The 12,531-nt window shown below is 36.5% G+C and overlaps 1 protein-coding gene across 1 annotated transcript; it reads right to left on the bottom strand.

Moving 5' to 3' along the window:
• Positions 1-577: 577 nt before the first annotated feature.
• LOC131152181 (DNA-directed RNA polymerases II, IV and V subunit 9A) lies at positions 578-12,261 on the bottom strand. The gene is made up of 4 exons (XM_058103897.1): positions 11,995-12,261; positions 11,748-11,823; positions 3,569-3,727; positions 578-905 (listed from the first exon to the last, which is right to left on the bottom strand). The coding sequence occupies exons 1-4, from the start codon at positions 12,021-12,023 to the stop codon at positions 825-827; spliced, it is 345 nt and encodes a 114-aa protein (XP_057959880.1). The 5' UTR covers positions 12,024-12,261; the 3' UTR covers positions 578-824.
• Positions 12,262-12,531: the final 270 nt, after the last annotated feature.

Raw genomic sequence — 12,531 nt, 5'->3', positions numbered from 1 at the left:
TTGGGCCTTAAATCTAGCATAGGCCCATTATGGGCTACAAAATTTGGGCTTGTTTGTTGGACTGAAACTAATCTAGCTTTGATTTCTCTATGCATGCAAGCACAAAAGCCTTGGAAGGCGAGGCCAATACGCAAAAACCTTAGATGACACTCATTGCAACTTCAAAAACTAAATTACAAAAACAACCTAAAATGCCTTAAATTGAAATGAAAATAGGTTTAAAATCCTTAAATTTTGCTATATAATTACCAAACCAAATAGGGTGTCTTACATAGATAATTTTCAATATAATTTTATATTAAATCTTATCCAAATCTAAGATCTCTCCAAAGACAGCTCAAGTATTTTTAGATTGACGCACTTGGTTTTAAGCTCAACATTAAAATTATATTCAGATTTTTCCTTCAAATAAAGGACTTGAATTATATGTTGATAGTCCCAACGATGTGGCATTAACAATAATAGAATAACACCACCTAAACTGAAACTCCGAAGGGAATTTTTTTTTTTTTCAAAAAAAAATGTTTCCTATATTTCTCATTGGACTTCATATTCAAATGGAAAAGTTCAAAGATACCCCTAAAAACGAAATTCTTTTATAAAGCCAAAATATATATATATATATATATATATATATATATCTTATAATTGAGAGCCCCCCATGCTATTACATGTCATTGACCATAGCATCAAATCCATTAGTTTTTTCTTCATGTCTTTAGTCGTGACAGAAAAGAACCAAAGATACAAATGTGTCAATCCCATCGCATCAACGCTATCAACTTCGATTCAGAATCAGTCGGACAAATCTTGGATCGCAATGTCTATTCTCTCCAGCGATTGCCACAGTTTGGGTTGCAGCATACAAAGAACAGTGTCATACCTTCCTCTCCTCTAGCAGTAGCCTGCAAATTTATAAATATTATGACCCTACAAGAAGGCTTGTTAAGTGATTTTTTGAAATCCTTCACATAAGAATTTATAACACATTCTGAAAAATGAACCAGTAATAGGCAGGCTAGTGTCTGACATTTAAATCAGGTTGTCCAGTTTTTTACATTTGAAAAATGAGCCCAACGACAAAAAGTTTAGTATATTTGTTAAAAATAAGTGCAAAAATGAAGGACGGGAAGAAAGCTTAAAAACACAATTAAATATTGGCATTTCTATCAAATCCTAGTTCCCCTCTTCCGTAAAATCTATGTTGATGAAGAGGTCTTTACAGTCGCTCCTAGATCATATTGTTAGTTACCCCTACATCTAGTTTATGTCTACAGTTTGAACCTCTTTTTCTTTTGATAAAAGATTGTGCATTGAAAGTATGCGTGCATGCGCGCATGTGTTTCGTGTGTGAGAAAGAGATAGAGTAATGTCCTGTTAAGAAATTCTTCGAAATGCCAAAGTGGTGTTGTTCCCTGTTCCCCTTCTTGAATATGTACTGCTCCTGTTCTCTTTCGTTAAATGTGCAGTTGTTTAAGGAAATTTCTAGAGACCAAAATTCCACAAGGGATTCATATCTGCTCTCAATAGCTGGCATGGAATCCATATGAACAAGCAAAAAAAAAAAAAAAGGCAATCTTCAAGAGAAGGGAAAAAATAAATAAATGAAAATAGAAGGCAAAAGGAACTTAACTAACAATTAAATAAGAAATCCCCTCTTTTAACCCCTGCCTTCATAATTAACCAACACTTCAAATTTTCTAATACACCACCATTATCTGACATCACCCCATTTTATATTCTCCTTGCCCTTGCCACTCCTCACATCTGTACTCCCTTTTGGGTACTCTGGAGATTCACAACATATGTAATACTTTCACACTGTTTCTTGTATATTTTTTTGTCATTCCAGCAGAATTCTCTCTCGTCCACCAGGTACATAAACCCTCTCAAAATTGCTTCCATTACTATAATAAGATTTATCCCCCTCATTGACAGCATTCCCTGGGATATTATTGGGACCTCCTTCCTGTAACCTAGTGTAAGCCCCTCTCAACTAACACCGATGGCAGCTTCTTGATCAAGCCCTTGTCCTGGCAACAGCCCTCTTGAACCAAGAGCGCAGGAGCATCAATTGAAATCCCAAGACCATCTGAGTTACTACTGCCCCTTGTCCGAAGTCTGCCCTGCTGGAATCACCCTAACAGTCGCCCTTACTGTGCTGTGGAAGACTTGATTCCTCTTTTCTGCATTATGGAAGTCTAGCTGTACCAAGTTTATTCAACCTTCCCTAAAACTTGAAATGGGCTGATTACTTTCTTTGTGATAAATTAATGATTAGAATTTTGGGCCAGACAAAGAAGCCCATTTAGCTCTAACCTTCTTTAAGCCCAAGCCTTACATGAACAATTCTTTTCAACCGCATGGACTAAAATTTGGGCCTGGTCACTGCTTAAGGAATTTGGTCTTTGGGCCTATTCACTCAGCTGGCACAAGTCCTCAACTCTTATGCAACCCAAATCCAGCCCAAGTCCAAATTTATTGTCAGGCACCCTGGCCCACTCTATCCCATCTTCACTGCACTTCCAGCCCCAACTAAACCCTAGCTGCCTCAGCCATTGTTGACATAGTGACCTAGTCCCCATATGAAGATGCTGTCCCACCAATGATGACTGAACAGAGTTGCTCCACCTGCTGCAGCTGCACCTGCTGCGTCACAAAAGCAGAACCACATCTATCACAGATCTACTTCTTTTCCACCCTCACTGAATGGCTCCATGAAAAGTTGTTACCTCTCTCTAAACCTTCACCTATGCAACCATTATCATTACAGAAAATCCCAACCAACAAACAGAATTCTTCCATGAACTTCCACCATCCATCTCCTTTTGGCCCCACCGCAAAAGAACAGTGAAAAACATCTTCCTTTCCATCCTCACCCTATCTCCAAGAACTTCCCAAGTTTTGTTGGCTGAATATCTAAACAATATCTCACACTACCAAATGCAATACTTTAGAAACCCCTTCCCAGCCTGCCAGAAACTAAATCATCCAAGAACCAGTTCACTGCCTCCAAAGAAAGTCTCACTCATCGGTTATGAGTAGGATTACACACCCTTTCCCACTATATCTATAGAGTCTCAAATTAAGGCAATCTCCTCTTTTAGGAGAGAAGAGAAACAGGAGAGCCATATCCAGGATTTCGTTGCCCACTTTCGAATTTTAATAATGGATACAAATACATTTATAGTTTGATAGATTCATATGGGTAGGAAGGGGAGCTTAGGCACAACGGTAAGGTTGTCGCCGTGTGACCTGGAGGTTACGGGTTCGAAGCGTGGAAACAGCCTCTTGCAAAAACGCAAGGTAAGACTGTGTAATAGAGACCCATTGTAGTCCGCCCCTTCCTCGGACCCCGCATACATGGGAGCTTTGTGCCCTTTTTTTTTTTTTAGATTCATATGGGTACTTTGGGCTAGAAAGCTACTTTTTTTTTGTTGAACACTACATTTCTTTCTATTTTGAAAAAGTGACATGAACCTATTAATATGACCCCAAGTAGCAGTCTCATTTAAATGTTAAACTATAACACCTTCACACACTATGAGAAATAGGATGGACAAGTGACCTGAAAGAAGACAGCTTCTGAATGACCGCAATTAGCACAACGAACAGATTTTGTACGAGGAAGTGTTGGATCCGCAGCAACATCCTGCAGGACTTGAGTACGCTCGCCAACAGAGTGATGTATCTCATTTCTATAGACACAGTTGTTATCAGCAACCTCCTACAAAATGATGCAACAAGAAGTCAAAAGTCAATGGGAAACATCTTTATAAAAAGGCTGTTCCTCGTATCACTTAAGTTAAACCAATATAAACAAACTCAAACAGGAATAAATTCAAACTTCATCTCGCAATTGCATCCAAGTGTTCTAACTCCCAAGTTCCAACTCCCACCCATGTATCATGCAACAATTCTTCCAAAAATGAAAACCATTTTTTTCTTTTGATAAAGAGATTTATGAATTGTGAAAAAGAGAGGAGATCAATGCAAGGACAAGAATAAGAAATATCTAGAAAAAAATAATAAAACAAAAAAATGACACGAATGAAAATTAATTAATTAATTAATCAAGTAAAGATTTCTAATCCTCATAATTGTTTAAAATATATATATAGAAACTAATGAAATAAACACTTCCACTCTTTCTTGAGATCTATTAAAAAACTTCCCTAAAAAAAAAAAGAAGCAATGCACTTAAGTAAAGCTAGGAAAACTATCCTACTCCAAGAGATTAGAGTAGGGGTGAACTTGGTTTTATTCGATTTGGTTATGGCTTAAACCGAAAATCAAACCATAATGTTCGGTTTTTAAACATATAAGACCGAAACCAAACTGTAAACCATCAGTTTTAAAAAACCACAATCCGTCAGTTAAACAATTTGATTTGGTTATTTTCAGTTTTAAAAATTTTAAACCAAACAAGCCATTAAGGCCATTGTAGCTGGAATCAGCCCAAATATGTCTAAGCCCAACTAATTGGAAGCCCATCACCGGAGGATGTTTGTATTGGAGAGCATGGTGGGGGGTTTATAGGAAGTGAAAGGAGTTCCCAAATTCAATTCAATCAAGTGGGACAAGAATAAAAGAAGAGTATGCAACTTATTTATTACTTCCACATCTAAAGCTTCGAGGCCATCCTCCGCAACTGATGATTTCATTTTTCTGTTCATTCTTCACTTCACAGCAGGACAGCTGCATTTTTGCACCAAAATTTGGCCTTAAGCTGGCCGCAATTGAGGGATTACCATTTCTCTTGGAAGCCTTGGATGAGATGGGTGGTCTCAGGGGGGTCCGGGGGAGGGGCAGGCCGCAGGGGTTTCTTCTTCGAAGAGGTGACGGTGAGAGGAAGGGCCTTGGGGAAGATGGCGGCAGCGGAGGCCAAGAGGGAGGGCGGTTGCGGGTGGTCAAGGGTAGAGGATGAAGAGGCTAATGCCATTGATGGCAGAGGCAAACTGGCAGGGCGTTCCTGGTACTGCAGTGGTGAAGGCGATGGTGGGTCTTAGGGCTAAGGCTCTGGGAGGGATGAGTCAGCAACATCTATAAATATTAAATATACAAAATTATTATATTTTATTAATTATTTCGGTTTTTCAGTTTGGTTTTTGCTTAAAAATCGAAACCAAAACCAAAACCGAAAATTTATATTTTCAAGAACTGAAGACTGAAAACGAAAACCAAAAAACCAAACCAAAACTAATTCAGGTCCAGTTTCAGTTCGATTCTCAGTTTTTCGGTAATTTTTTAACACCCCTAGTTTAGAGACATAGTCTACAATAACATCAACAACAATAACAAGCCCTAAGTCCCACTAGATGAAGTTGGCTACATGAATCTTTTTCCACCAATTCAATCGATTGATAGCATTTTCCTCCTCTAGCTTAAGAGCCATTAATTCATTTCACGTTACCTCAAGTCTACCTCTACCCTTTTTAATCCCAAAAATAATAACTAACTCACTCCTCCTTATAGATGCACTACTAGACCTGCATTTCAAATGCCCAAACCATCTAAGTTGCCCTTCCCTTATCTTGTCTTCAACTGGTGCAATGCCTAATTTATTGCAAATCTATTTGTTCCTTTATTTATCTTTTAATGTTATACCACTCATCCACCTTCACATTCACATTTTCGGAAACTTTTACTTTTTGTACATGCTGTTTCTTAGTTGCCTAACATTATGATCCATAAAACATGGCTGACCTTAAAACCATCTTATAGAACTTCTTTTTTAATTTTAAGGATATTCTACAATCACACAACACGCTTGATGGACTCCTTCACTTTACTCCACCAGCTTTAAATCTATGTATTACATTCCCTTCAATTTCCCCTCTTGCTTGCATAATAGATCCAAGACATTGAAATCCACTGGTGCTATAAATTTCTTGATTATCAAGTTCAATCTTCTCTCCAATACTCCACCTTATGTTACTTAAATTACATTTCATATAATATGCCTTATTCCTACTTATCGTAAAACCCTTAAGACTCTAAAATAGTTATCCAATGTTCTAACTTAGATCCCACACCACTCCTACTTTCATCAATCCAACCAAATATGTCATCTCAAAAAGTGCACAACATGAAAAAAATAATAATAAAAACAAATCCCTCCTTAAGAACGCCGAACCCATATTTTTCTTTATTATTAAAAAATAAAAAAATAAAAATAAAACCTCTGAAGTCCAAACAAGGACACACATAATATCATCCAATGATAGAAAATAACTTTCTCCAAATGTGCCAAGAAACTGGTAAAAACAAATGTGTTGACTCTCCACTACCATAATAAAGAACACACAAATCAGGGGACAATGCCGAATAAAGCCACCTTTGCTGCAGTAGGTAATTGGTGTTGAATTTTTCAAGAACAGCAGTCCAGGAAAATGCCTTAATTTTGAGGAACCTTTACTTTCCAAATAAAATCATTTAAAGGAAAAGATTCAGAAATATGGTCATGGACCAAATGAGAGTCAAACGACTTCCACACAGGAAAAAAAAAAAAAAAAACGAAAGAGTCAATGACCTCCTATTATCATGTCTGGAAGAGATTCAAGAGAACTGGAAAAGGATCCAATGATAGGAAAAAGAAAACTGAGATCAGCAATTTCCCTCTAATTCAGATTTTTTTTTATTTATTTAAACTTGACAGGAACCACAATTTGTGAACAAAGTAACTATTGTGAGTCCTTTGACATCAAACTAAGAATAGCTTTTCCAATTAAAATGAAAACACGACATACAAGATGCCATGAAGAACCAATACCAAATAACATAGCCAATTCAGATTAATGGAAATAAATTTTAATTAACAACAATGTTCAGGTTCAATAAATGGTGCCCTTATCCTAGTTTGGCTCTAAATCCCATTGATCTGGATGAAGGAGCTGGACACATACAGAACCCCAAGCTGCATTTCAACAAAATAGCAGAAAAGAAAGCATCTAAAATAGGGAAGATAAAGGAATGAAATTGAAGCGGGAGGTGTACGCAGGGGCAAAGCAAGAGTGGTCCATGCCCTCCTCGTCTATGTGCAAATGTAAGATATTGTCCCAAGTGATTTTGAAGAACTCTTGGTTTACATGTAAATAAAAATTTTCTTTACCTAATTTGGTACTTTCCCCTAAAAGTTTGGACTCTTATCACTCTTCCTCAGACTCCACTGTCACGAAATTGACCAAGTTCACTTGGTTCCAACTTTCGAGAATCCGAAAGTCTGTCGATTGGGAAGTTAGTTAAAAGCACAACTTAAATGGAGTTCATATGATTGATTCTACTAAACGCTCACAAAGATTGAAAGAAAATTTAAGTAAACTTAAAAGAGAAACGGTGAACCATTTTCTCTCTTATCACTTGCTTATCTACATTCAAATTTCAAAGAGCAATTTAATTATAGAATTTTCTGCAACTTAAAAAAAGCTTTGGCCTTTCTACTTTGATTTCCATTTTTCTTCTCTGATGAGCATTATATTGATTTTAATGTGTATTGTGAAATGAACCAAACTCTTTTCCTCTACAAGTTAACGCTCTTGAATCTTGATGTACAGCCTCTCCTATGAAGGAATCAACTTCATCCTTGCATCCGGGCAACGTCTGAGCCAGTACTAATTACTACGTATGACCAACCCAACATTTGACTGGTCAGGCTTATGGAATAAACTAGCTCCTTATGTTTTGAATTACCCTTTTTAACAGCACTGCATCACCAATAGAATAGATAGAGCTAAAAATGTGATTTAGAATGACAATAAGATTACAAATGGATGCATGTTTTCAACAAAGTTCAAATAGAGTGTCTCTACAATCTTGGCATCTTTAAGACCGAGCATGTCTACCGTTAGCCACTCACAACACATCAATCTCCCCCATCCTGCTCCTCTCCCTGCTTTCTGTGTAGGTCAATGTCAGGTGCTGTTTTGCTTGCTTGAAGGGTATGCTGGAGAGTTTTCAGTCAGACCTTCAGTAGAATATTGCCGTGTATTGATTACAATTGAGTACATTTTCAAACTTCATGCCTATTTGAAATTTTGTTAGTTTGTGCTATGTTGGCTATGCATCAATGCCTCTGCTTTTCCAATTTTGTTCCATACTTTGTGTTAGCATTATGTGATGTTGTTTCATTTTAGACTTTTTAGAAAATGTTTCCCTTCTTAATTGTAATTATTTTGTGCGAGGGGAAGGCACACTCCTCATGAAGATGAGGCGCACATTTTCTAAAATTATTTTTAAATGCCTTATCCAAGAAAATGCCCTTGATCGAGTGAATTGGCGAAAAAGGATTCATATAGCCAACCCCTTTTCGTGGGAGTTAAGGCATGCTATTGCTGTTGTTGTTGTTTGCTTGTAAAATGCCCTATATTGTGAATTCATGATTGTAAACACATTAGCACAAATATTTGAATTTAATATATCACAATATTCAATACTAGAACATAATAACACAAGTTTCCACTAATATGCGACGTTTATGCCATAAGTTCCACAAAATAGAAGCAGAAATAAGCACCAGGAAACAAAAAAACAGCAAAGCAAGAGCAGCACAGCTCTGGCCGAGATGCCAGAAATTCAAGATAACAAAAGTAAAAATGCCAAGAAAAAAAAAATTGCTTTCATAAAAAAAAAAAAAAAAATGTTCAGTTTACAAATAAAACAGAAAATAGAATGGAAAAAATGGAAAGGACATAAAAAAGGGGGTTCAGAGCAGCAGAGCAGTTTAGAAGAAGAAAAAGAAGAAGACGGAAAAGCAGCAGAGCAGAAATTTCAGGAAAAAAGGAACAGAAATTCCCAAAAAAAAGAAAAACAGCAAAGGGAAAAAAGAACTAAAAAGGAGGATCACAACTCTGACTGAGAGCAGCACAGCACACCAGAAGAAGAAGAAAATGAGAAAGAAGAAGTCTGAGAGCAGCTGAGCAGACATGTCATGAAAAAGCAACACAAATTCTATAGAAATAAAGAGAAAAATAAAGAAAAAGGAAAAGGGGATTGCAGCAGCTTTAACTGATAGCACAGAGAAGCAGACCCACTGATTTCAGTCAACCAAGAAGAAGAAGAAGAAGAAAGAGGAAAAGCAAGACAAGACCTGGTAGACCAAGATGAAGAAGATGATGAAGAAAAAACTGTTAGTTGACCATCAATTAAAGATTGCGAGTTGGCCTTGGGAATCTAGGGTTGACCTTTGGTTGAAGCTCTGCCTGCATCATATGACACTGATTTTTTTTTTTTTAGCAAATGCTATCTTGAGGACAGTTGAAAGATATTTGATGCAAGATAAACTAACACACATTAAATTGACCTTCTGGAAAAAAAACAATGTATGAAGAAAACACGTCGAAGGCGCGCCTCTTAAAGGTCGCCTTGACCCCTATGACTCTATGAGGCAGAAGCCTCAGTGCGCCTCACGCCTAGGCACACCTTTGACTGCTATGTTGCTTCATTTATAAAGTGTGCAGCATGGAAGATCATTAGCATTGACCTGGATAGTATTGTCTCTTATCTGTATTGGCAGTTGATGATAACCATAGATATAGCCATTGGATGTTAGGGGAAAAAATCCAATAAAATCCTACAGGGAATAGAAAAAGAGTGCTTAAAACATATGAAATTGAGCAAATTCTTCAATGCGGGGCAGGGTGGAAAACAATAGAGACCCAGCTTGGGATTAAACCAACAGGAAAGAGAGTCTGTGGAAGTGAGAAGGGAGGGGAAATGGATAGATGGGGTGATCTCTGCTGAAACCGGAGACACAGAAGTCAGTTTGGGTGGGGGAGTAGGCAGGGTCTGCTTCTTCCACTTTTATTGGAAAGTCAAACTGTTCAACGTACAGAATTTTTTAGTTCCCCTACAAGTGATCTTGTTTACTGAAAACGTATCTAATTTGACATGTGATAATGATGGAGTGAAAATATATGCATGGGAAAGGTAAGCAATTCAATTGACAACTTAATGAAACATGGACTAACAAAATGCAGCCACATAGCCAGATCACAAGCAACTTAGATTTAGGGCAGCTCCTTTCTTTCCCCTTCTTCAACAATGATAAAGGTTTCAGTGCTTCCATTTCCCATGAAACTCAGTAAAAATATATGAAACAACTTTCCTAGGTAAAATTTCCTCCTTAGCCTTGTATTGATTCATCAGATTCAATAAACTTGTTCGGAATTTGGAAATTCCAACTGCAATAAAACCTCTTCAAGACTCCAATTTCCTCAATTCTATTTTTTTTTGGCGCAATCTTTTAATGCAGCAAGTAGATCATACAGCAGGGCGTCTCATAGTCCTGCAGCAAGGTCTTCTTACTTATGATCCTTCAAATAGATTAGCTTATGAAGCCGTCAAGCACCCATTCTTTACCAGGGACCGTTATAGGTGGTTTTGAAGAGGGAATACTTTCTCAAATTGCAATTTTTTTTGGCTTCCAAGGGATTGGCACAAGTCTTAGTGGGAGTACTTCAATTACAGCTGCTATTTTTTGGAGTGGTTTATTTGATCTTGGGCTTGGAGGGAAAAATTTCAGTTTCTTTTGTCTCTTGTCTCAGTGAAGTCTTATGGCTGACCTTTGTCAGAAGCTATTGTGTGTTCAGATCAGTACTATAAAAATATGATCTTGCATATTTGTTTTTATTCAGTATATCTAATTTGAAGTTGGCCAATGAGGTGTGGCTTTTTTTCTTTGAAAGGCCTCCCATGTGAACGTTTGCAAATATTTTGATGAGTATTACTTCCATAGATCTATTATTGGGTCTCCCCTCCCCAATGCCTCTTAAATGATGCTAGTCAGGCTCAAACCCTCAAGCTCCCAATTGGAAGGTGAGGAGATGAATGAGGTTTTGACTTGTGAGGTATTAGCTAACACAAAAACCTTGGCTAGGAAAAATATTATCGCATACTTGACATGGCCGTACTGTTTGGAGTGATGACAACTATATCTCCATAGTGAATACTAAATTCTATACCATAGCATTAAGAACTAAGAATCGTACAATATAGCACTAAAATGGAATCCCAACACCATTATGAACTAATGAATTATGACTTATGCTAATGTTAGCCATTTGTTTCCAACCACTATGATTTGGTTGAATACAACTAATCAGTCTAATCCTACTTTTCCTTCACTTCCTTAATTTCTTATGTTCTGCTCCCAGTCTAAATCACTAACTCTAACAAAGCTTTGAAACTTGCAAACCCAGCACATACTACGTAGTGCCAATTAATTCAATAGAAATTTAACTACATCTTTTTATCTTTATTTTTTTATTTTTTTTATTTTTTTCAAAGATTCAAGAAATGTTAACCATGCAGAGTGTACGAATTCATTTTGTCCCTTTTAAAAACACATCAAATTTCCACCAGAAAAAACAGAACTAATTTTAGAAGAAATATAACACATCTTTAATTTACACACATAACATCTCTTCAAACTTTTTTATGAAAAACCATCAATGCACGGAAAAAATTAATCATACTTATTTAAATTCACACAATTTTCTTTAATTTCAATGCTGAGTTCACTAAAATATATTTCACTTCAATAAACTATTAAAAACAAAAAAATACATACATGAAAGACAGAAAGACAAAAGAAACACATATTATCATGTACAGTTAAATAATAAATAAAAAAATGAGGGAATCACACAAAAGGATACTAGGGCTTCCAAACAGCTTAAGTTCCATATAAAAAGACCCAATGGTTACATGCATAAAAACCGTAAAAAATTATATACAAAGGCAAGTTGGACCTGATGGTCGCAATTGCGACAAGCGTAGAGGAGAATCTTCTGCTCCCTATCTTCCTTCGGATAAAGAATGTTGTTGCTAAATCATTAGAACATAATAAAATCAGAAAAATCAACCAAAAAAAAAAAAGGTAAAAGCAAATGCGTAAGAATGAATGACTAATCAATTGATGTTATGTACAAAGATAAATAAGCACACGAATTTATGCAGCAAAGAAGAAGAAGAAGAAGAAGAAGAAGAAGAAAGAACCATTCGCGGCAGAACTTCATTGTACTCATTTTGAACAGTTGAAGAGATTTTAGGGCTTTCTGATCTATCTGCAATTTGATTTGGTTTTCACTCTCAGAGTCGTTACTCGTTCCCGCTTCCGCAGTCTCTCCTTTCAGCTTCACTCTTCACTCCTCACTTCTCAGTGCTCACTCCTCGCTGCGCTTGTGTTCTCTTTTGCAGGCTACCCCTCGCTCCCTGAAAAACTTACTCCATTAACGGTAGAGGGCACGTGCATTGCACGTTCCTAGTTAGCTATTAATTTTCAAGTCACAATAAAGAAAAAGTCAATTTATTTATATTTGTATTAAAATAATAAATTTGGTAATAAAAGGGGGAAAAAAACTAAAGGGACGAAGATTAACAACCTAATCAAAGACAATTAAAAATATTCATGTCACATTAAAAAAATGTTAATCCAATTACATTTGTACAAAAATAATAAAAAAAATAAATTCTATTTATATCAATGGTTTCGTTTGGAGAAAAGAAAAGGAAACAAAATTTAAAAATATTTAT

The sequence above is a fragment of the Malania oleifera genome, chromosome 3, assembly GCF_029873635.1.
Source record: "Malania oleifera isolate guangnan ecotype guangnan chromosome 3, ASM2987363v1, whole genome shotgun sequence".
NCBI classification, from domain to species: domain Eukaryota; kingdom Viridiplantae; phylum Streptophyta; class Magnoliopsida; order Santalales; family Ximeniaceae; genus Malania; species Malania oleifera.
This window is presented reverse-complemented; position numbering and strand designations above follow the sequence as displayed.